This window comes from Pelmatolapia mariae, linkage group LG3_W (assembly GCF_036321145.2).
Source record: "Pelmatolapia mariae isolate MD_Pm_ZW linkage group LG3_W, Pm_UMD_F_2, whole genome shotgun sequence".
Taxonomy (NCBI): Eukaryota; Metazoa; Chordata; class Actinopteri; order Cichliformes; family Cichlidae; genus Pelmatolapia; species Pelmatolapia mariae.
The window spans coordinates 16,302,379-16,327,966 of NC_086229.1; the positions used below are offsets into that span (position 1 = coordinate 16,302,379).

General features: G+C 41.3%; 2 protein-coding genes across 2 annotated transcripts in view; both read left to right on the top strand.

Moving 5' to 3' along the window:
* LOC135932628 (uncharacterized) overlaps positions 1-12,640 on the top strand; it is a 305,408-nt gene extending 292,768 nt beyond the window's left edge. Inside the window, exon 6 of the mRNA XM_065470128.1 lies at positions 12,244-12,640. Within this exon, the coding sequence (XP_065326200.1) occupies positions 12,244-12,640 (397 nt within the window). The remainder of the gene's footprint in view (positions 1-12,243) is intronic.
* A 70-nt stretch (positions 12,641-12,710) lies between these two features.
* LOC134646751 (protein NLRC3-like) lies at positions 12,711-25,159 on the top strand. The gene is made up of 9 exons (XM_065470129.1): positions 12,711-12,715; positions 12,911-12,989; positions 15,883-16,084; positions 16,217-18,056; positions 19,288-19,461; positions 21,513-21,699; positions 24,306-24,508; positions 24,734-24,819; positions 25,059-25,159. Exons 1-9 carry the CDS (start codon positions 12,711-12,713, stop codon positions 25,157-25,159), a joined length of 2,877 nt encoding a protein of 958 aa, XP_065326201.1.
* The last annotated feature ends 429 nt before the right edge of the window (positions 25,160-25,588 follow it).

Genomic DNA, 25,588 nt, shown 5'->3' on the forward strand with positions numbered 1-25,588 from the left:
TATTACTGTTAAAACAATACTGTAAAACATGTTATCAATACATTCATCATAAGGCAGATTATATGATAGCAATATAAGAATCTCTGAATCCCAACACCAGGCAGCTAAACCTATTAAGCAGCATCCTTATCAAGCCAGCCTGTCACGGTCCCCATGTCTCTCTGGCTGGCTCATGCTGGCTACAGGTTTTGTTATTGTTTTTTGTTTTTGTTTTCTTTGTCTTTCCTCCTCCTCTCTGCCTGGGTGGAGCTCGTTACAGGCTCTCGCTCTTGCCCCACGCACCTGTGTGATTGTCTCCACCTTCTGCTGATCTGGCTGATTTCCCCAGCTGCTATTTAAGGCAGTGGCACAGAGCAGCTCACTGCTGGAACGTTGAACCTCCAGAGTTCGTGCTTTCGGCATTATCAAAAGAATTCTCTGTGTGTATTTTGCTGTGGAACTAACATTGAATTCTGTGTGTAGATATCCCTCTTCTGGACCAAATTACGGGACCTTCCTGGGTGTGGCAGCGTGTGTGGAGTTTAAGAGCGAGTGCAGCTGAAGAGGAGTGAGTATGTGGAGGAGGAGCTGTGGCGTGACTGTGTGGAAGAGGAAGCATGTGTGTAGATTACACCACCCCCCCCCCTCTCTCTCTCTCCCTGGAGCCCTGGAGCCCCCTCCCAATGCACTGTACATATATATATAGCTCTGAGGTTATCCCTGTTGTAAATAAATTATCTCCTTTTGTTCACAAAGAAAGAACTGTCTGCGCGTGAGTCTGTCCAGTAGTCATGGCACAGCCCCCATAAATGCTTGCTCATGAGACATGAGGCTGACTATTTGCCTCAACATGGCTTAGCAAAGCCCATTCAAAGCCCCTGGAGCTCGCCTTGTTTAGTAGAGACTAAGCCAGATGGTTCGCCCCGTTTTATTACAGACCTCCGGAAGGTGAACTCTGTGACTATGGCTGACTCACATCCTCTCCCAAGAATTGAGGATTGTGTGGACAATATTGGTATTTCTCAGTATGTCACTAAATTAGATCTTCTTAAAGGTCACTGGCAGGTGCCTTTAACTGAACATGCCTCTAACATCTCTGCCTTGATGATTTTGTGCAGTACACAGTTATGGCGTTTGGCATGTGTAAATAAAGTCCTCCATGGCCTGTCCAACTGAAGTGCCTACCTAGATGATGTAGAGTTATACTGAAACATGGAAAGATCATTTGGAAACCCTACACCAGGTATTTCTCCATTTGGCCCAAGGGTTGAGTTTATATGATCAAGTGGGTGTGAAGATGCCTTTCGAGAGTGCAAAACCCTTCCTCTGCCACACTCCTGTGTTAGCTGCCCCTAATTTGACGTGACCATTCAAACTTGAGGTTGATGTCAGTGCTGTCGGGGCTGGGGCAGTGCTGTTGCAGGAAGTCTTGCAAGGGTTTGGACCACCCGGTTCGTTATTTTTCCAGTAAGTTTAACAGAAATCCATTAAACTACTCTATCATTGAAAAGGAGACACTGGCTTTGTTGTTGGCTCTTCAGCACTTTCACGTATAACTGAGGTCCAGCATGTTACGTGTTGTTTACACTGTCCTCAACCCACTTTTGTTCCTTGCTCTCATGTTTAATAATAACCAGCGCATTATGCGCTGGGGTCTGTTTTTGCAGGAATACAACTTAAGTATTCACCATGTGTTTTGGCTGATGGTCTGTCCCGGTTGTAAACACCTTTTGTGCTGTTTGTTCTTTGTTTGTTTTTTTCACACTCTGTAATGTCTGCTTATAGTTGTTTTTTTAAGGGGAGGGGTGTTACGGCCCCTGGCCTTATGTGGGCCCACCTTCCTGTATGGTAGTTCAAGTGTGCCAGGACTCACAGGTGATTAGCTGGCCAGGGACCTATGCCCGCTATTTTCCAGACTGGTCGCAGCAGATGGCCCCGCCCCTCCCTGAGCCTGGTTCTGCCGGAGGTTTCTTCCTGTTAAAAGGGAGTTTTTCCTTCCCACTGTCACCAAAGTGCTTATTCATATGGGGTCATATGATTGTTGGGTTTTTCTCTGTATCTATTAGTAAAGGATGTACTATACAATATAAAGCGTCTTGAGGCAACTGCTGTTGTGATTTGGCGCTATATAAATAAAATTGAATAGACAAACAGGCACACACAGATACGAACATCCATTCCCACCCCCATGCACACATATGCAAATATTCAGTCTCAGCTGACTGCAGGTTTCCCCAATCTTTTAACCAGTACATTTGCATAATGACTGAGGTCCGTTCCTTAATCATAATTATGCAAATTTTCATGACCATTGACCAACAACCACTGACCAAAACCCTATGTTACGTACACTTGCACGGAAATTCTTTACTAGGACTTGCCTATCATGTGACTCGAAAGCGCATACTCCGTCATTGTCACTTCCATCAAACACTCACCTCCTGTAAGTGCATTCATTGTCGACTGTCCGGAGGCGGGGCGGGGTCACACATTGAAACAGACTGACATGCAGAGGTGCTAGGGAGCCCAGGCAAGAAATTTTACTTTTACACTCTCCGACTTATTTTATTTCTCTATCTGATAAGAAAATTATTGAATCATATAGTTATTTGTGGTGACTGAAATACAGTTACAGTTTCAAGCACTTTTAAGCACCACATCTGAAATTCAAGCACTTTTTAATCCTTGAAAAGACAATACTAAAATTCAAGCATTTTCAAGGACTTCAAGCACCCGTACCAACCCTGGGCACAAAACAAATCCAAAAACTTGAGTTCACTATATACAGTGTGGACAGTGGAGACCCTCTAAACTGAGTTTGTGGGATATGATCTTTTAAGACATGCAGACCAAACCGTCTGTGTTTTTTTACACAACATGTCTTGTAGAATTATCTTAAGTCATCAGCAACAGCAGAGTACAGTCATATCTCAAGTCTAATAACAGAAGACAGGAAAAGATCAGTAAAGAAACAACTTCCCCAAACCAAAGCACAAATAAAACAATAGGTAAAACAGGTTGATCATAAGTATGATTAAAATTCAGCCTGATTAATATAAATGTTACTGACAATTACTAATATATTGGAAAACTTAAATACTTCCCACTCAGTTCATGTCTTTCTGTCCAGCAGCTCCTTTTCTAGACAAATTATTTACAATGGTTGTGTAGCCGTTATAACTTACAACACAGAAGGTCAATGTAGACCTCATAGACTGAATGTGTGGTATTGCCACTGTCAGTTTAGGCCTAAAGAGACATGTGTTTTAAAAAAAGATCACCTAATTTAAATATAATCATTACATGCTTATTAAAAGCTAGCTTCCAATATATAAAGTTTCTAACAAGCACAAAGACGAGATAGAAAAAATGGTGTTTATATGTAACACATCCAAACTCAAAAGTTAGCTAGCAATGCTATAAACCTGGTGTAAAACTAAGAGAAGCCACAAAACAGTTTTAATAAGCGTAAACATTTACTCACCAAATCAAATCAGTGTATCAAATAATTAAACAAGGCCAACAATTTACTGAAAAATGGCATGGTAAATGGCCTGCATTTATATAGCGCTTTACTCAGTCCTTAAGGACCCCAAAGCGCTTCACACACTTCACCCATTCACACACTGGTGATGGATGGCAAGCTACATTGTAGCTACAGCTGCCCTGGGGCACACTGACAGAGGCAAGGCTGCCGGACACTGGCGCCACCGGGCCCTCTGACCACCACCAGTAGGGTAAGATACTAACCTTGGCTGCATGCCAAATATCCTTGGCCAGGAGGCAGCCTGGGATTGAACCACTGACCTTCTGATTAGTGGCTGACCTGCTTTGCCACCTGAGCTACAGCCACCCCAAATGAAGGCAATCTATCTATAATCTCTTGAGCTGAAGCTTCTCCAGGTTTGCTCAACATATTCCAGAAACAAATTCGGGCACCATGAACATGCGGACTGATCTGTGCAAGTGAGGAGGGAGGGAGTGACATGACATTTTCAAACCATATGATTTTATTCTTCCGCACTGAGAAGCAAAATTTCCAGCTTACTTAGTTTTTCTAAGTTAATACAACTCAAATAGACTAAGTTGATCAGCTTTGATCAGCTTTGTTGATCAATACTGGTAACATATCTCCAAAAGTGGATTCTGATCTGTTCTGTTCATCTGGACGTAGCGTTTTGTGGGAGAAACGTTTCGTCACTCATCCAAGTGATTTCTTCAGTCTGCTGACTGCAGGTTTCACAAATCTTACTGGTATGGATACTGGTAACATACTTACACTCAGTTCTAATGGCAAATTAATAAAAAAACAGTTCAGTGTACTTAATATTTTTAATTAAACACAATATTAGATTTTATACGCTCAGTGTCACAGCATGTTGTGACTCTTCCTGTCACTGCGTTGGTTACAGTGGCATCATGCAGTTTGTATTTTGACCTCCAGAGTGTGACAAATCCGCACAGACAGAGAGCTCCATTCGACCTTTGCTGCTATCAGTAATAATTCTTCAAATATGATATCAGTTATGATATCAGGGACAACTCATTGTGAGAATACGGAACATGTCACAAAACATACCTTAAACATCATGTGATCCACTCTCTGTCCGCACTTTCATTCATGACTTCAACATGTTGAAATGAGCTTTGAAGAAACATCAGTTTAGTGCTGAAATATCCAAACGCTCAGGAGGACGAACAATAAAATTACGACAGATGTTTGTGTTTCAAACAGGAAAACCAGCAGAAATAATTCACAACCTGCCAGAGAAAAATGTCGTTTACGAGGTTCACCTGAACGTTGCACGCAGTGTTTAATGCTGCTGAGCTGCTGGGTGTTCTTTCCCAAGTTAAGCTTTCCTGAACTTCGCGTGCTGAAGCTTGTTGTTGGTGTTTGTGTTTGAAGAAACTGTAAGTTTGCTTTGTTTCCTCTTTTAACAGTTTGTCTTTGGGAACTTTACTGGTTGTTCAGCTCGTGATTGATTTCTTCACACACTGTGTGTTTTTATTTCCGGTGTTCTAGATCGATTGGTAACGGCTGAACAGATATGTGATAGACTTGCTTTTTAGAAGCCGCTACCGACAAACCAGCAAATAAACACTAAATATTTCGTCTGTGATATTTGTGAGGTTACCTCAAACACAGTCTGCCAGTCTTATTGCTGTTTAATAAGGCGTTATTTTTGTGCCACTATTCTGGCGCACGTAAAATAATTTTGAGTGCACGTAAAAAAAAATTACAGGCGCAAGTGTTGCAGTTTGATGAGAAATTTATTTCGAGTGGAGAAAAGCTAAATTTGAGTGAGAAAAAATTCATTGCTGCGTGCAAAAATGTATTTCAGTGTTCACTATTATCCACACACACACTATAGCAGCCCCTCTCGCTCAATTTTTGCATTTGCACTTGCGCAATATGTATTGCTCGCGATCTCAACATTTCTGCCTCTACAAGTTCAGCTCTTTCTGTTCACCGTTATATTTGTGCCACAAAACCAACGAATCACAGACTTGCTACCAAAAATTCTGATTGGCTGTTTTAGGTCTCAAATCAGCTCGAAATGACGAAATGCAATATCCCAGAATCCATTTCGTCAAAAACCTTAACGAGGCAGTGGCGGAGCGGAGGAACACAGAGTGGAATGTTACTCTTTCTGGATCACAAAATAAACTTTTAAGGTATTTTCAGGCTTGAATGTTGCTGTGTAAACTTCAAACATTTGCTCGATTTGCAAAAGTTAGAGCAAATATTTGCAAAAGTGCTCCAAGGTTTTTGCAGACCCACCAGCTGCCCGCACAGCTGGACTGGCCATCGGTGTTCCAGATCTACTGGCGTTTAGATTAACTGGCGTTGGTCGAACAGATGTGTGGCATTCTTGCGTTTCAGGAGCTGCTACCGACAAAACAGCAAAAAAAAAAAAAAAAGCCAAATATGTCATCCGTGACACTTGTGAGGTTATCTCAAACACACTCCGTCAGTCTTGATGCCACTGAACAACAAAATGTTTAAAAATGTCGCGAGTTTACCTGGTGATATCCTCATGCTCGACACGATCGCGAAAACAGCAAACAATTAACACCACGCCGGTGTTGTTCACAGGACAGCGAGAATAAACGATTGGGAGACTCTTGTCGTCGTTATCGTTCCCCTCGCACGTTTTATTTCTCCGGTTTCAGCGTTTTATGCTCAAAACTAAAGCGTGCAGTTTACTTTGTTTGCACTAAGATGGACTCGAATCAACCAGCGCCACCTCTGGCCAAGTGCCACAGCCTACAGCCAGATCAACTTGTGACACACATCTGCAGCACGTTTGAATTCGTTTCATGCACAATACATGTGTACTTTTCAATTGTGTGTTTGTGCGTCATGCAAATAAACCTTTGAAATGAATGAAATCATACCATATATTTATTATTGACCTACATTTGTACAAAATGCCAATTGGTCATCATGATTTTAATATTCTCTTTTTCCATAACAATGAAATACGCCTTGGACAAATATGACACATCAATAGTTCATTGGTGTTGTCACATCACATCCTGTAAGCATCTTCTGTCTGTGTCCTTTCCCTGGAAATGAATATTTCCAGCCAATATAGGCAATCCATCAACATGGCTGGAGAGTTGGTTGTTATATACAGTCTGTATAAGTGTGGTTAATCTAATGAACATTTGTAAGGAGATGCCAGTTACTGTGAATGTACAGCAGGTGATGATTAGTAATAAACAGTCAGACAATGACTCTGACAATCTCATTAAGTCTTGCAGATTGAATGCACCTTCTGCGGAAAGTGGTACCACACAGTGTGTGTGGACTTCCCCTGTGCAGAAGGCGACTACAAATGTTGTGGGTGCTAAATAAACAGAAAAAATTGATCCCTGTTGTCTTTGCTTACTGATAGTTTTTAGTGTTGACAATCAAAATTGCTGGCATTGCATCTTTCAAGATGTTTGTGGGTAGATTTGGATGTACCAGGGGTAGGTGCAGCCACTCAGCCTCTACTCAATGTGATCATAGCAGCAGGTGCAGATGTGTCACAAGTTAATCTAGTAGTAGGCTATGGTACTTGGCCACAGGTGGCAGCAGTGGACATACCTCCATTTGAGACTGCTCCAGCTGCTATGTGATATTGGTTCTGCTAAAAATTGAAGATCATTTGCACGTTTTGGAAATTAAACCTTATAGTATGTTGAAAAACAAAAAAATGACATTGATTTTGTTGCAGGTAAATGTAAATCCACTCAGAACTGTCAAGAAACTGCAATAAAACAATAGCAACTTTATTTTCCATTAGATAAACATGTAGAACAGACATACAACAGTTAGACTTTCCATAACTATTTTTAGGAACAATTTGGTAAAGGTTTTTTGTTTTAAAAACACATTTCCTTTGAACTTGCCCAACGTTCTCAGTTTTTCAATGTTCAACATTTTCAATTTTGTCCACATGATGGACAGAATGTAACTGTGTGCTTTCTGCAGATGTACTTCTTGTATTTCACACAAAATGTTCTCGTTTTAAAACAGGAATCTTCCTAACTTAGATTTAAAACAAAAAGATTTCTACGTCTCCTCCAGTCTCACAAACAGATGACAAACCAATCGACACACCTGAGTCACTGACTTTCTTCAATCCACTCACTCTCACTGGCTCTGTTTGTTACTAATCACTGTGTAACTGCTGTAAATTCACAGTAACTGGCATCACCTTACAAATGTTCATTAGATTAACCACACTTATACAGACTGTATATGACAACCAACTCTCCAGCCATGTTGATGGATTGCCTATATTGGCTGGAAATATTCATTTCCAGAGAAAGGACACAGACAGAAGATGCTTATAGGATGTGATGTGACAACACTAATGAACTATTGATGTGTCATATTTGTCCAAGGCGTATTTCATTGTTATGGAAAAAGAGAATATTAAAATCAGTTGGAGTGGTGATTTCTATGACTTTGTGTATATAATTTGGCATTTTGTACAAATGTAGGCCAATAATAAATATATGATATAATTTCATTCATTTCAAAGGTTTATTTGTATGACGAACAAACAGACACAATTGAAAAGTACACATGTATTGTGTATGAAACGAATTCAAACGTGCTGCAGATGTGTGTCAAAAGTTGATCTGGCTGTAGGCTGTGGCACTTGGCCAGATGTGGCACTTGGCCAGAGGTGGCGCTGGTTGATTCGAGTCCATGTTAGTGCACACAAAGTAAACTGCACGGTTTAGTTTTGAGCATAAAACGCTGAAACCAGAGAAATAAAACGTGCGAGGGGAACGATAACGACGCCAAGAGTCTCCCGATCGTTTATTCTCGCTGTCCTGTGAACAGCACCTGCGTGGTGTTAATTGTTTGCTGTTTTCGCGATCGTGTCGAGCATGAGGCTATCACCAGGTAAACTCGCGACATTTTTACACATTTTGTTGTTCAATGGCATCAAGACTGACGGAGTGTGTTTGAGATAACCTCACAAGTGTCACGGATGACATATTTGGCGTTTTTTTTTTTTTTTTGCTGTTTTGTTGGTAGCAGCTCCTGAAATGCAAGTCTGCCACACATCTGTTTGACCAACGCCAGTTAATCTAAACGCCAGTAGATCTGGAACACCGGCCCACCGAGTATTGCCAATGGTTTGTTTTTGTAAAGGTATAAACAATTAAAGTTGGTGCGTTTGCTAAGTGGTCATAATAGATTGTTTGCTGGACCAATTACAGTACATCCGTATTGAGGTGAAAAGAAAGTGATTTGCCCCGTACTTCAGCTAGAATGAAAAATGACACAAATTTGTTATTCTGCTGAATTTAAATTATTTTTTATTGTTAGATTTAATTCAGAGTGTTTAAACAAGAACAAAACATTTTACATCAGGCGATATGAGGGGTAAAATTCAAAATATACTGATTAAATAAAACAGTCCAGTTATGAAGCTGAACCTTTTTTTTTTTTGGGTGGGGGGACAGGCATCTCCAAAAATGAGAGCACTTCTGCAAATATGTGATGTCCACTCTGTGTTCTATTAAGAAATATATTACATGTAAATATTTTACTATTATTGTAACATCACATCCTGTTTGCATAGCCTGATAGTCTTTTCTCTGAAAATGAATCACATTTGTAAATCACTTAAAATGATGGTGTATCAACCTCCAAAAGTTGATTCTGTTCATCTGGATGGATGGATGAACAGAATCAACTTTTGGAGATTTACTTACCCTGCATGATTGAGCATGCATCAGGATGGGGTATCAAGTTTGTATATTACACTTGTGTAACTTTAGTCACCTGCGACAATCATATACTCTGTCTCAGAAACACTTGGGGACAAAATAGATGACTGATCAGAACATTTGCCGAGAGTTGTTTGGTTAATTTAACAAGCATTAGTGAGGAGATAGGACTCACAGTGAATGTACAGCAATTAGAGAATAATTAGTAAGCAATAGAACGTGCAATTGAGTGAATTCAAGAAAGTAAGTGACTCGTGTTTGCAAGTTGGTGTGTCATGTGTGTTTTGGAGTTTTGAGGTGAGTTGTCTTTAAAATGTAAAACTGAGGATGTCAAGGCGACTTTAAGAAGCTGAAGAGTTTCTTCTGCAGAGGACTAACTAATGTTCATATCTCCTCCAAAGCTGTAGCTGTAATACAAAACAGTTTGCTTCAAATCAAGTGACAGTGAAGAACAAAGAGGAAATGTAGAGTCTTAGAAACAGTGTATTTCAGTTAGTGTAACAGAGCACATCAATATCACTTAAACATACCCATGGATTACTTCCTTTAAAACATGTAAACAGCAACTACCTGCAGCTGTTAAGGTGGAATCTTTTTACTACATGTTACTTTAATATCAGTATGAGCATGAGTTTGTCTTTAAAGATGTTTTTAAAAAAATAAATCTTCCATGAGCAGGTCATGAAAATGCTACTCATTTTCTATACAACATATTTAGTTTACAGGATATCCACTGAAGTCAAAGTGTTTCTGTGATTGGACTTTGTGTTTCTGTAATATGAATCAAAACAACTCCTTCATTTTAGAAATATTTTAGCTGTGGCTGATATGATGCTTCTAATTTCAGAGTGTTCAGAGTTTACAGTGAAATAAAAATAAAATATTAACTGATAGCTGTTAATATGTTAATTGCTTTAAAACCACACATCTCGTTTTCTACATCTACCTGAGATTATATATTTGATGAACTCAACATAAACAACTGAATGAACGGGGAACACGCATAAGGAATTGATGACGAAGAATCAGGATCAGGATCAGGTGTTATAATTTCGCCAAAGTTAAAAAAAAAAAGTCTGTGATGTACAGGGATGAGTACCAGTATCCGGTGTCATGATGGCACCGGTTCTGACATAAACGGTAGTAACCAGACCGAAAAGTAGCGCACATTTCGGTGTTTTATTTCGGTGCTTTTGTCTCTGAGTTGTCATACACTTTGAATTCTAGCCAATCATTTTATGTTTCCGAGCATAGTAAATTAATGCATGTAAGGTGAACTAGCAAACACCGTCGTAGTTACATGCGGCTGTCTTCTTGTTTGACGACAGATACTCCCTTCACCCTGGTCAAAAAAGCTAAAATGACCAAAGAAAAAGTGGAAAACATTTAAACATTTTTCCATTGTTTAAGCACTGCTTCCAGCCAAGAGTGATACCATATATGCCCTCTAGCTCCAGAAAAGGCTAACATTGTTATCTTTTTACAAAAAAACAGCTGAACATGAGAGGTTTCTGGACAAGTGTGTGTTCTCCATTCTTTAAGCACCGGCACCGTTTCAAAAGTACCAGTTTGGTACTGGTATCGGATAAAACCTAAACGATACCCATCCCTAGTGATGTAACTCCCAGCCGCATCACCTTATTTCTTTACTCTAACATTTAACCTTACCTAGCGGAGCAGCTAGCAGTTAGAGTATTGTTACTGAAGTAAAGCTGCTCTCTGCCATTTCTACAGCCATGTTTGACCTGCTAACTCTGAATGATTACAGTAATTGAGGATTTGGAGGCTGAACTGGGCTCAGTGACATTTTTTTTTGTAGTGAACTAATGAAAGCTGTGTCTCAGATGGTGTGGATGTTAGTCCAATACACCAGACATGACCTCTGCAGCTCTCAGTTGATGTGCACATGAATGGTTTGTGTTTCCTTTGCAGCATGGGTCAAAATGCGAGCAAGGAAGGAGTCCCTTCCTCTAAAACCGCTCTGTGTGGGGAACATCAGACCAAAGCTCAGAGGTGAGATGGCCATCTCTAACTGTCCATGACTCTTCTCCATGTGACAGCTCAGCACTCACATCACTGCTCCATCATTATTCACAGGAATCAACCTGGACCTTCACCCAGCTGTGTGTCCTTACAGAGTGACCGATCTAAAGATGCTGATATTTTCTTTAAATCAGGCACATGTCCTCCTGCAGAGAGGTAATGTGTGGCTAAATGCTGTTGTGTCTCAGTGTTTGTGAATAAATCCTCCATCATGTTTAATGTCAGCTCAGCTCTTTTTCACACACATTTCTATGTTCATATGTGAAGCGATGTGTGTTGAAGTGTTTCCACAAACACAGCAGTCAGAGAGTAAAAATGGATGTTGCAGGAGGTGTTTCTGTTGTGAAGAGGCTGAGTGTCTGTAGGATTCCAGCTTCTTCACAGCATGCATTTGAAAAGTACCTCTTGTCTCCTATCACTAACCTGTTTTCTTCGCCTTTGATGAAAAGAAGGCCTTGGAGGTCAAGGAAAAGTGGATCTTAATTTAGCACATGTTGTAATCCTGCTGATTTCTGCAGGTCATTTAAAGTAGAACAGCCTACGAAACATCAGGTTTGAGTTTTAAATTACAACAGTTTGTAATATCATAGTGAGATTAATTTGAGCTGCTCTCAACAGAATTCTGAAAAAACTGACTGACCCTTTGTATATAAATTAAACTACATTGTTAACCTTCCCTGTAATTGCTCCATCACCATAATTTGCCCCTCTTAGTAAGTCTGCCTCATAGCCTATAGATTTAAATCCGTATGGTGTTCTTAAATTTACCTGGTGTGGAACTTTTCCTCCTCCCTGTTTGCTGTTCCTGTGAATGCAGTAAAATTCCACCCATCACCCCACAGAACTGTGAGCACTAAACTTTCCGTCTGAAGGAAGAAATCTGGACTTTGATTTCTCTGCCTCCATCATTTGTAATTTTATAGTAATTTCACCTTCAGTGTAAGAGTGACACGATCTGACGAATTTCCAGCCTTCAAGCCTTCAATTAATCCAAAATGCTGCAGCAAGAGTACTGACAGGGACTAGAAAGAGAGAGCATATTTCTCCTGTTTTGGCTTCCCTTCATTGGCTTCCTGTAAAATCCAGAATTGAATTCAAAATCCTGCTCCTCACATACAAGGTCTTAAATAATCAGGCCCCATCTTATCTTAATGACCTTGTAGTACCATATCACCCTATTAGAGCACTTTGCTCTCGCTCTGCAGGCTTACTTGTTGTTCCTAGGGTATTTAAAAGTAGAATGGGAGGCAGAGCCTTCAGTTTTCAGGCCCCTCTTCTGTGGAACCAGCTTCCAGTTTGGATTCGGGAGACAGACACTATCTCTACTTTCAAGATTAGGCTTAAAACTTTCCTTTTTGTTAAAGCATATAGTTAGGGCTGGAGCAGGTGACCCTGAATCCTCCCTTAGTTATGCTGCAATAGGCGTAGGCTGCTGGGGGATTCCCATGATGCATTGAGTTTTTCCTTTCCAGTCACCTTTCTCACTCACTATGTGTTAACAGACCTCTCTGCACCAAATCATACCTGTTTTGTTTCACAAACAATAAATTCCATCAACCGTACTGGCCTCATTTATGTCATTTTTTCTTCTTTATGTCTGTCAAAACTAATGTCTGACAACTAATTATTGATAATTCCTCCACAGAGTGGACCAGCAGAGCTCAGAGGTTCCCAATGGTCAGTCTGCCCTGCAGCACCAAACAGACTTGGACTCCATATTTGTGGTATGTACATGTAAAACAACTAATTTTAATAATAATAATACATTTATTTTTCATAGACACATAAAACATAATGTGTGCAGAAGAAGCTGAACAGTCTGCTGAAAAGAGGTGAAAAAGCAGAACTTTGTGTTTAAAAGAGGTGAAGAAGCTGAAATGGATGTGAGATTTTTTTTTTTAAATCATAAAACGTTTGCAGAAATGTTTACCAAGCAAAACAGTCAGCTGACAAAAGCTGCACAAGCTGAAGTTCCATCACCTTGAACTATCTGCTGAAAGCATGTTGCCATGGTCGAGATTCGAAACCGGGCCTCCCGCTCTCAGAAAAGCTGCTCATCTCACTGAGCTAAAATATGGCTCACCCTTCACACTTGTAATGTGATTCATTCATTTCAATGGGCCATAAGGTTACATAAAAAGCTTAATATTTCAAAAAGTATAACAGTTATGAGCACCAAAAGATATAGCTGGCATTAGCATAAAGAGCAGAACAGTTTAAAATTTGAACTGTGAAAATTAGATAAAAACTGTGGGAATGCGCCTTATAATCCGGTGGACCTAATATTCCAAAAAATACTGTAACTTCTACCTTCCTTTAGCATGTCCAGAAGTCCAACTTTTTGTGCAATGGTTAGTGTCTCCTCTGCCTTTTGGGTGCTACTGCAGGTGTCTTTGACGGTGCAAAAGTTTCGTCTACATTGTTGAGGAGAAAACTTACAAACATACAGTACAGCACACTAGAGTCACACTTGTAGTGATCGAAGATTTATATAAATTTGACAAGCTGAACACATTCTGTACTGTACAGGAGACACAGCACAGAGGAGATTGATTGACAATGGTCAATCAAGATGCAGACCACAATGCGCTGTTTTAAAAAAAAAGCATGTAAAATTACACACAAATTAGTGTGTATTTTGTGTAATGTGTGCTGTATTTCACAAGGAGAGAAAAGAATGAGAGCTTCACTAACAGATAGAAAAGAAAAGAAAGTCAGGACAGGAAAGGAAGAAGAGAGCTTAGATTTAAAGGGAAGGACTGGTCATTTAAATCTTACATGTAAGTCTTCATGGTTTTAAATTAAATATTGGGTCTGTAGCTAACTGAGGTAGACTGTATTATTTAAAAGTTGCATGAAAATACTCTGTGGTGTAGATTTTGCTTTTAAAGAAATTATAAGTACAGTATGACTGTACTTTTGCCACCTCTGATCCTGTCCATGTGAAGTATTGTGTTTGGTGAGAAAATAGCTGTCTGAGGAAGGCAGCAGAGTCATTTAAAAAGTCAGCTTTAAGTTTATGGGAATGGTAGACTGTTGAGGTAATGGTTATAGTTCTAGGCCCAGACAGTTGAAAAGAACAGACAACAGTATGACTTTCCACCCCTTGTCTTAGATTATAGTGATCCCTCCTCCCTGGCCAGTACTGGGGGTTGGCCGATGTAAACAATGCCTGGAGGAGTGGATTCATTGAGCTGAGAGAAGTCATGGGGTTGTTGCCATGTTTCAGTTAAGCAGAAGAAGTCTAAATTGCAGTCAGTGTGGAGATGTTGGATGATATGCTCATTGCTTGTAATACGCGCAATTGCATGGAGAACGTTAAGAGTGAGAACAAAGGAAGTTTATTGTTTTTGGGGTGTCTACCTGGAAACTGCAAGGGGAATCATGTGTCTGTGATGGTGCAAAAAATCTATGTCCAGATGGTGATGGAATGCAGTCTGTGGAGACTCCAATTGGTAAAGGCAGTACCAAAGAAGTTCAATAGCTGAGTACTGCATGAGACCCAATTCATAAGTAAAGCTAGGCTTACACTGTGCGATTTTTGGCCAATTTTGAGCCTATTTTTGAGTCGTGCGACCATTTTGTTGATCGGCCCGATTTTGGCCTTCATCGTGCATCGTGTAGTATACTTGGGGTAACGAAAAGTGATTAACACCTCACAACCAGCTCCCCATCATCAACCGCTTGGTCATGAGGATTTTAAAGAGGTTTGAAATCCTGTTGACCGTCGTGAAGGTGTCACGGCAGCCGTTGGTCATAAACGTTGGTGAAAAAGACGGAGTAGCACGGCAGTGCAGCGTGTGAACAGGACACAAGCATGGAGGCACAACTTGTAGAACTTTGGAAAGCTCATCCGAGCCTTTTCGATGTGGCCTCACAAAATTATCATGACCACAACAACTGTGAAAACTGTTGGATTTACTACATTGCTGCTCAATCACAGCTGCCTGATCAATGTTTTTCATTAGCAATTTAGCAAAGTTGGTGGTGGTCGTGTGTCTGTGTGAGTGAAAGACAGAGAGGCAGAGCGAGCGACAGAATTTCTGTTATAACCTTAATTTTATGGACGCACAGTGTGAGCACTCAGGTTGCATCAGAGCATCGGGACGTATAGTGTGAGACCCTGCATCGTGACCTACAAACTTATAATCGCTGCATGTCAATTGTGCAGTTTGAGGAGAAGCTGAATAGCGCGACTGAAAAAATCGCACAGTATATGCCCAGCTTAAGGGACAGAAGAGACCAGATATTAATTCTGCTGTACACATTGTAGGCAGAGATGTCAAGTTCAGCATCACAAAATAAAAGCCATGAATAATTCAATAGTACTAGATATTAACAGGGATATTAATTGAACTTTTAATGTAACAAAAAGTGATAAATCTTCCAAGTAAGAGGAAATGCACAACATGAAAAAAATTAAAATAAAAACTGGGCGCAGTAGCAAGTCATGCCAGTGTTCACTCAGACCGGAAGTCTTAAACATCTATTCTGTTCATATTCATCTCCATGCTGCTCTTTGTAGATCAGTAGATTGTCAGTGTGTTTAAAATGGATCTGATGTCTGGCTCCATGATTTCAGTCTCAATGGGTCATTCATAAAGTATTCTGTTCCAGCTGCTGGAGGACAACATCATCCCTTTTGTGAAGAATGAGCTGAAGAAAATTCAGAAGGTTCTGAGTCCAGATTACCCAGAATGCTTAGAGATTCAGATAGAAGATGAGGAGCAGAGGAGGAGCATAGAGGCATTTGTGAAGATCACAGTGGACTTTCTGAGGAGAATAAAGCAGGAGGAGCTGGCTGACCGTCTGCAGAGCAGTAAGAGGATTTTCCTAAATATTTAAGCTGCTGGATGAATGAACATTTTCTAATGCCTTAAGAGATGGACCAACTTGTAGTCAAATGTTTTAAGGAGATTAGACTGAATGTTCTGCATTCCTTTTTTTTCAGAGAATTTTCCAGCAGTGTGTCACCGTAACTTGAAATCTAAGTTGAAGAAGAGGTTCCAGTGTGTGTTTGAGGGGATCGCTAAAGCAGGAAACCCAACCCTTCTGAATGAGATCTACACAGAGCTCTACATCACAGAGGGAGGGACTGCAGAGGTCAATGAAGAACACGAGGTCAGACAGATTGAAACAGTATTCAGAAAACGAGACAGACCAGAAAAAACAATCAGACAGAAAGACATCTTTAAAGCATCTCCTGGAAGAGATCATTCAATCAGAACAGTGCTGACAAAGGGAGTGGCTGGCATTGGGAAAACAGTCTTAACACAGAAATACATTCTCGACTGGGCTGAAGACAAAGCCAACCAGGACATCCAGTTCATATTTCCATTCACTTTCAGAGAGCTGAATGTGCTGAAAGAGAGAAAGTTCAGCTTGGTGCAACTTGTTCATCACTTCTTTACTGAAACCAAAGAAGCAGGAATCTGCAGCTTTGAAGACTTCCAGGTCGTGTTCATCTTTGATGGTCTGGATGAGTGTCGACTTCCTCTGGACTTCCACAAAACTACAATCCTAACTGACCCCAGAGAGCCCACCTCAGTGGATGTGCTGCTGATAAACCTCATCAGGGGGAAACTGCTTCCCTCTGCTCGTCTCTGGATAACCACACGACCTGCAGCAGCCAATCAGATCCCTCCTGAATGTGTTGGCATGGTGACAGAGGTCAGAGGGTTTACTGATCCACAGAAGGAGGAGTACATCAGGAAGAGGTTCAGAGATGAGGAGCAGGCCAGCAGAATCCTTTCTCACATCAAGACATCACGAAGCCTCCACATCATGTGCCACATCCCAGTCTTCTGCTGGATCACTGCAACAGTTCTGGAGGATGTGCTGAAAACCAGAAAGCGAGGACAGCTGCCCAAGACCCTGACTGAGATGTACATCAACTTCCTGGTGGTTCAGGCCAAAGTGAAGAGGGTCAAGTATGATGGAGGAGCTGAGACAGATCCACACTGGAGTCCAGAGAGCAGGAAGATGATGGATTCTCTGGGAAAACTGGCTTTTGATCAGCTGCAGAAAGGAAACCTGATCTTTTATGAATCAGACCTGACAGAGTGTGGCATCGATATCAGAGCAGCCACAGTGTACTCAGGAGTGTTCACACAGATCTTTAAAGAGGAGAGAGGACTGTACCAGGACAAGGTGTTCTGCTTCATCCATCTGAGTGTTCAGGAGTTTCTGGCTGCTCTTCATGTCCATCTGACCTTCATCAACTCTGGAGTCAATCTGCTGGAAGAGCAACAAACCACCTCCTGGTGGTCTAAATTATTTAAAAAACAAGAATTGCAAAGGGAAGTAGAATCTGGAGAGACAGAACCAAAACTAAAATTTCTCCACCAGAGTGCTGTGAACAAGGCCTTACAGAGTCCAAATGGACACCTGGACTTGTTCCTCCGCTTCCTCCTGGGTCTTTCCCTGCAGACCAATCAGACTCTCCTACGAGGCCTGCTGACACAGACAGGAAGTAGCTCAGAAACCAATCAAGGAACAGTTCAGCGCATCAAGGAGAAGCTCAGTGAGAATCTGTCTGCAGAGAAAAGCATCAATCTGTTCCACTGTCTGAATGAACTGAATGATCATTCTCTAGTGGAAGAGATCCAACAGTCCCTGAGATCAGGAAGTCTCTCCACAGATAAATTGTCTCCTGCTCAGTGGTCAGCTCTGGTTTTCATCTTACTGTCATCAGAAAAAGATCTGGATGTGTTTGACCTGAAGAAATACTCTGCTTCAGATGAGGCTCTTCTGAGGTTGCTGCCGGTGGTCAAAGCCTCCAACACAGCTGAGTAAGTATGATTCTACATTAGAAGCTATTGGAGGGAGAGCATTGCTCTTCCTGAAATTGATCAATCAAATTAAAGTGGTCTTTTTGGGAAGGGTGAACTGAAAGGGGAAGTTTATCAAGTGGCTTATTATAGACCAGGGTATGTGAGAAATATGGGTTTCTTTGAACTATATGTAATCACAGATATTATAATTAACAAAGTTGCTAACAGTAATTTATGTATTCCTGTTTTAGTGGATACAGAGGTAGTAAGACTAAATCTTCCAGCTCTTCACTGGTTTCAATTAAGATGTAGAGATACAGTTATATTTTTAACTAGACTTAATTTTAAGTCATCTATTATTTATGTATTTATATTAGATTAATTATAGGGCTGCACGATTTTGCATAAAATGAGAATCACGATTTTTTTGCTTAGAATTGAGATCACGATTCTCTCACGATTTTCTTTTCCAATATAAATATTTATTGCACTTATTAACTGCACATCAACTTCGTAACAGTTGAAACTGAACATAAAAACAATAAACATAAAAACAATAAATGCCTCACATTTTGTGGTTGCCGCAAAATGTTGTACTGCTTGAAATTCCGTCTCCACCGTTGCTCGACACTGCCTGTACCTGTGCAGGTAGTGCAACAATAGAAAAATAGTTGCATGACGGCACTGTGTAGCGTTTGTCTAGGGTGTTGATCATTTTCCTAAATCCCTCGTTTTGCACAGTGTTGATATATCTTTGGTCAGGTGATAAGTAATAGCCTCCGTAATTTCTTTGTGCCTGCGGGAGTTCGACGTGTATAGGGAAGCGCTGTATAAGGTTCCCGTTATTGATGTTTGGGTGGTTGACCGGGACGAATTTTCTCCTGTCACTTTCTCGTCATCCCTGACGTGTTCTCCGTTGTTTTTCCCTGCCAATTTGAGCATCACGGCACAGCTTCTGTATCACATGGTATAAGGCTCCGCCCTTGTCATTTGTTGAGCAGGAAGAGGGAGCGCTTGTTTTCATGCAGATTACGTCCCGGATCAAAATGCGGTACAATCGTCATCGTCCTTTTTTTTTTTTTTTTTTTTAATCGTTGTCATTTGGAAATGAGATCGCACATAAGTATGAATCGAGATCGCAATTTTCTAACGATTAATCGTGCAGCCCTAATTAATTATATTGCACACCAGCATACAAATAAAATAAAATCATATGAATTTATTTTATTTAATCACAAATTGTTTTCAGACTGAGTCGCTGTAACCTCTCAGACAGAAGCTATGAAACTATTTCCTCACTTCTCAGCATCCAGTTGTCAAGTCTAAGGCACCTTGATATGAGTAACAACGACTTGCAGGAATCAGGAGTGAAACTTCTGTCTCTTGGGCTAAAGAGTCCACACTGCAAACTGGAAACTCTCAGGTCAGGATTCAGATTTTTCACAAATTATTATTTATAATCTATATTGTTCCTGTATAAAAACCAATTCTCCAGCAGTATATGACCCTCCTGTGCTACAAAATGTTTGCACCTAGAAGGCTACATGCAATAATTTCATTGACTTTGGATATTTTTGTCACTATCTGCACTCCTACTCTTTCTCCAGAGATGTTCATTTCCGCCCATCATGCCCACACAACCCCACTAAACCTAAGCACTATTCAGTTCTCTGGCCATGGATACATGTAAACATGTTGATTTCCATCTTTTTTGGCCATCTCACACAAACAACAGCTACTCCCCGTTTTAGGATGCCTGAACTCTTCCCTGACATAATTCCTCAAGGCCTTCGTTTTTTTTACTACTTTATTTCACTTGCTGCACCTAAACACTCCCTTCCTCACAAAATGACTTGGGACAGTTCTTCCAGTCTGAAATGTGTTTCTTGCTACATTTTCTCCTCAGCTAGAATGGTATTATTTTATTCTGTGATGATTATCTGTCTTGTCCTAATGACATTTTGTGGCATTCTGCTTCTCACTGACCTCTCTGACATCTTGTGGCATCTGGGACAGGTGCCTGAATTGGATAAATGGCTTCCATTAGCTTCCCTGCTTAGCTTCTTGTGTCCTTGTCTAGTCTCGTGTTTTGTTGTATTACTTTTCCCTGGAACACTCTCTCACAGTCTGTTCTCTAAAACCTAAAAGAGGAATTATGGATTTGATCAACTGGTCCCTGAATGCAATTGACACCCCTTCTCAACGAGAAGTCTGGGCTTGGGTGAGCCTGAGTGCTGAAGATTTCTACCTACTCGGAACCATGATAACAGGGTTCTTGCTGATCGGAGCTGGCTTGGCCCTGGCTTATCGAAGAATTAAGGAAGCGGAACCGGCTGTTCAAACCCCCACAAGGCTGCCCGCTGGGATTGAAACAATGGGACGAGGCGTGAGTTTCTCGAAATGGGCTCATTGAGTGCAGCACGGATAAGATCTTGGAGAACCTTACGGCTGCCGTGAATACTCAGAACAAGACCTCTGAGTGCAAACTGGATTAAATCTGGAGGGGCTCGCTCGAAATAACACCTTTGAGCGCAAATTGGATCACATCTTGGGAAACGCACTGCGGTCGTGAGTTCTCAGAACCTGCTCTTTGACCACAAGAATGACAACATCACGGAACGTATGGTTGATAACATCATAGGAAGCTCACGGCTCTCCAACGAGAGATTGAGAGACCAGTGTTTGACTGTTAGAACAGCTTTGACATTCATTTGAGTTGTTCGCATTAAAGTTAAAACCACCATCACTTCATGCGGAGACCCCTTTGGCGCCAGCTGCGGTCTCAAGGCTGGAGCTCAACAAAACACCCTGATAACAGACTGTGTTGAGACTGTTCTTCCCATTCTATGCAAGGCCACCTGGGTTGGCTGGAAGAGTGTTGTTACTTAGCCTGGCAGGGAAGGACACTGTCTCAGCTGAACTCTTGACATATACACATGCAGACATACACTCATCCCCCTCCCCCCTCCAAACGCCTTCGACGCTTATTCCCTCCCGATGCTGACGGTGGATCAAGGAGACCAGCGCATAGGTTGCAGGCCCGGATGTACTGTCTACATCGGCTGTCTCTAACCCTTTACCCACCCCTGTTGCTTGTCATGTGTTTCTTTGGTGTATTAGAGTTTTTCATGTGCTATGTACAGAGGTGTTTTTTTCTGTTCTCAAACTGATCTCCCTGTTGGAGCTCAGTCTGGGGGGAGTTATTTTTTCTCCTTATCTTTCCTCATGTGGTGTATTTTCCAGTGTTATACCCCTCTGACCTGTCTTCCCCATGTGATGTTTATGTGTAATGTATGTATGGTCGGAGGGTAAGATGGCGCCGCCATTGCGTGCAATAGGTCGGCAGCCTTATGAAATTTCCCCTTGTGGGACTAATAAACGTATATCAAAATAAAAAAAATGGATAGATGTTATTGTATCTGATAAACAGAAAAACATGGTTGACAGATGGGTTGTTTTTTTGTGTGTCTGCAGTCTGTCAGGCTGTCTGGTCACAGAGGAAGGCTTTACGTCTCTGGCCTCAGCTCTGAGCTCCAACCCCTCCCATCTGAGAGAGCTGGACCTGAGCTACAATCATCCAGGAGACTCAGGAATGAAGCTGCTGTCGGCTGGACTGAAGGATATAGGCTGGAGACTGGACACGCTCAGGTATGCAGAGAATGTCTGATAGAGGAGGTACAGCAGGAAACATTTCCTGTTTTCTTCACTCACTTCTTGTTTGTTTCATGCATTTGAGACATGAACAATCACACCAAAAATCGCACAGTTCTTAGCTCACTTAGCATACTGACTGACAGTAAGTTCTTGTAATTTAATATTACTTTCTACACCAGGATCCTTTTCTACATAGCTGCGCAGGGGAGCGTCTGGCAACGTTTTGCCTGGGGGGCAGGTAGGGCATTAACAGTAAAAGGGGGGCACAAACAAATACTTTTCTTTCTTATTCTCACTTGAAAAGGGCTTAAATCTGGGACTCCATCATTTAACCTTAGAACTGCATTACCAGCCAATGCTAATTCACCTCATCTTAGCATTACCTGCTAACAGTGCCTTTAGCCCTGAGAACACTTTTGTTGTAGCATTCTCAGGGTTCTCAGTGTTTGTCTGTGCTAATTATCGACAGAAGTTCAATTATCATGAGCTGTTTCTAAAAACGTCGGCTGCATCTTTCGGAGGACCCGGCCTTCGCAGTCTATGTGGGCCGGGTCCTTAGAAGAGCGAGAAGGCCGGAAGTGCGAGGCTGTGAAATCGGACGGTCTAGCCTTCAGATTTGCATCACCGCTGTCTCGGTGGAGTTTAATAAACTCGGCCGTCTGCTCCTTGCTATCTAAAATATATCAGGACACTGGCGTAAATTCTCGACCATCTCACACTTCTGTTTAATCAGTTTACTGTTTGACGTTTATTCAGCTGTGTGAAAACCAAGGAGGAACCCACCTAGGGGATTAGTAGTTTTATTTAATCTAATAACTTTGATCTACTTGATTTACTCCGGAAAAAATAAAACACAGAAAAAAGCCAAAAAATTACATTTTACAGTAACTTATATATCATGTTTAACTTGAGTGGCGAAAGACAGCAGGGGTCTAAAAACGATGAATCCGGGAGTCCCCTGCTCTCGCCGGCTCGAGTGACCACTGAACCCCCCGGCTAGCTATCGAGCGGGTGGGTAACAGACGTCTCCAAAAACGTTGGCGCACTTTTCACCTTCCTCTTAGCTTGTATGTGGGGAGAGGAGTATGGTCTGTCACAGAAAAAGGAAATTCAAACCAAGCAGATTATATTATTCAAATGACTCGGCTTCTTAACTGTCATTGGCTGTGTAAGAAGAGCTGTTGAGTTACCATGGTTACACAACCTCAGAAAGCAGAGCCGTTGAATGGAAAGTTGTGTCAGTGTAACCGGTTTCTGCTTCATCCCGCTGCAACAGTTCGGCCCAAACAGACTCCTCGACTCTGCGTTGTGTTGTGTTTTAAGAAGACAGAGTCTCTGATCGATCGTTGCCACTTTATTTCCTGAATGGAAATAATGGTGTTTTATCAGTGCACAGGCTGGCCACACACCACTCCGCACAGCGCACTCTTGTATGGTTACGGCAGACTGGCCGCGATTACTGCAGCAATATTACAATTTATAATGTACAATAAAATAACAGCAACAACAAATGATGTACCTGAATGGAAACAACGGTGTTTTGTCAGTGCACAGGCTCGCCACACACCACTCCGCACAGCACACTACAGCAGAACATCACATTAGCATTCCGCTTTAGCATACATGTTTTACACAATAATAAACAAATGAAAAGTACATAAAACTGGTGTTGGACATGTGTCCATTGAGCACTTATTGCACTCGGTGCCCATCAGCTAATCAAACATGTTTTATGTGTCTGTACTACTTAGCTATATTGTGTGCAGAACAACACAACTCACCTCTCGTATGGCTACGGCAGACTGGCAGCGATTACTGCAGCCAGCCTCACCTAACCAGCCACACCGAGGGGGGGGTGCTGTTTCCCCATTACACTGACATTTGTGGCAAGTGGAATAATACCACATAAACACTGTTACATCAGCAGAGGTTCAGAGTGCGTAATTTTCCCGTAGACTTCATGCATGCATATATTTATTTATTTATTTACAAGGATCAGTGTTACCTGTATTGTTCACATATTTAAGTTTGCATTACTACACTCAGAGATGCTGCTGTTGATCACTTGATTATTTTAATATTGTATTCTAACCAACAGCAGTCACAGTTTGATTTTTTTATTGTTCTATTTTGCTAGAATAGAATAAATGTTGGAAAATGAATGATTTTCTCCAGTTTGTCTTTGAGTCGTCAGTATGTGACAATAACTCAGACTGGAAGTAATCTTAATAACAAATGAAATTTCAGACTTTCAGAGTACAAAAGGAGACTGACAGGTGACTCTCAGTGATGTCAGCAGAACAATTCAGGTGCACTAACATGAGGATCAGAGTGTTTGCTTAGGAAACACACTGGTCTAAAGATGCGTTCACACCGAACATGATAGACGCGACCAAAACACACCAGACGCCCCTAGGTGGTTGTGTGCACACTCTGACCTCGATGCGCGACCAATGCGAATTGGAAGCGGATATGTGGAAGGAAGTAGTGCAAGACAGTATATTTGCAAGATGGTAGCTGTCGATCTAGCGTTTGGAGAGAGAGTCTCCCTTCTCTATTTACTGTGGAGAGCAGTGGAATAAAGGACGTCCTCGCCGTACCTGGGTCCATCAGGTACAGAAACGTGAGCAGTTTGATGAGTTTCACCACTGGCTCCCGGAGCTGCGTCTGGATGACGGCCGCTTTCAGCGGTACTATCGTCTTTCCCTCACCCAGTTTGAGGACCTGTTGTCCCGAGCTGGTCCAAGCATCGCCCGCCTAGACACCAACTACAGGCACTCAATCCCACCTACAGAGCACCTGTCCATCTGCCTGAGGTTAGTAAAAGTGTTTAATACGGTAGTCCGTTATTGATACCTGTGCTAATATATGCTAAACTATCATTTATACACTGCTAACATGGATGTGGTATGCTATCAGTGAATGTCGTCTGTGTTTACTGATAGCAAACTTTGGTACTGAGACGACTGTTTATAATATTTCTAGTGATACTCAAAAGGTCTCATCAAGTCCTGATTTTATTTAATTTTTGCTGTTATCAGTGTTTGCAATGATAGTATGGCTGTGGTGTCATATCAGTGTAAGCACTCGGTGTTTGCTGATATCAGACTGTGGTATGAGGCCCACTGTAGGTAATCTTTGTAGTGATACTCACTCCTTTTTTTATTTACACCTGGTTTAATTCTGGTATAGTTGAATATTTGTATATAATCCCTGCAGCTGTCAGACTCTATAACAGGGGTCACCAGCCTTTTCAAAACGGAGAGTTAGATAAAATTGTGAACAGTTTGGTTCATCTTTAGTTATATGATAATAACAATTCTATCTTGATATGCTGTCTTATCACAGGTTAATTTTTCAACAAAGGCCTGGGTCATGTAGCAGCCAACAACTCCTCCAGACAGCCTGTCCTGGTGAGGGCCCACATCTCGGCCGAGGGAGCAGTGTCTTGGCAGCCAAAAGAATAGCTCATTTGAAGTCCCAGTGACTTCCCCACAATGGCTCTGCGTCACCCACGAACCTCTAAACAGCGTTCCTGCCTTTTTAAATTTTTCTTAATAAATGGATCTCTACTCCAAAAAAACTAACCTCTTTATTCTCTTAAATAATTGGTCTTCTCTATATTCCTATATATTAGTATATTTTTTTCATTAGTATAATATAAATTCTACATGTGTCAAGTTGTGTGCCAATACTTGCTGTGTAGTATAACTGAGACATTAGTCATTACAAAAATTTATTTGAAATAATATTAAAATTATTGCATGGGCTTCCTCTGGGTACTCCGGCTTCCTCCCACAGTCCAAAGACATGCAGCTTGTGGGAATAGGTTAATTGGATAATCCAAATTGCCCATAGGTGTGAATGTGCGAGTGTTGGCGCTGCGACAGATTGGC

What these genes read in the sequence shown, in the direction of transcription:
- LOC134646751 (XM_065470129.1), top strand. An exon ending in TGCAAACTGGAAACTCTCAG is followed by an intron (nt 19,462 to 21,512) that starts GTCAGGATTCAG and finishes GTGTGTCTGCAG; the next exon opens with TCTGTCAGGCTGTCTGGTCA. An exon ending in CACCTGTCCATCTGCCTGAG is followed by an intron (nt 24,509 to 24,733) that starts GTTAGTAAAAGT and finishes TGCTGTTATCAG; the next exon opens with TGTTTGCAATGATAGTATGG.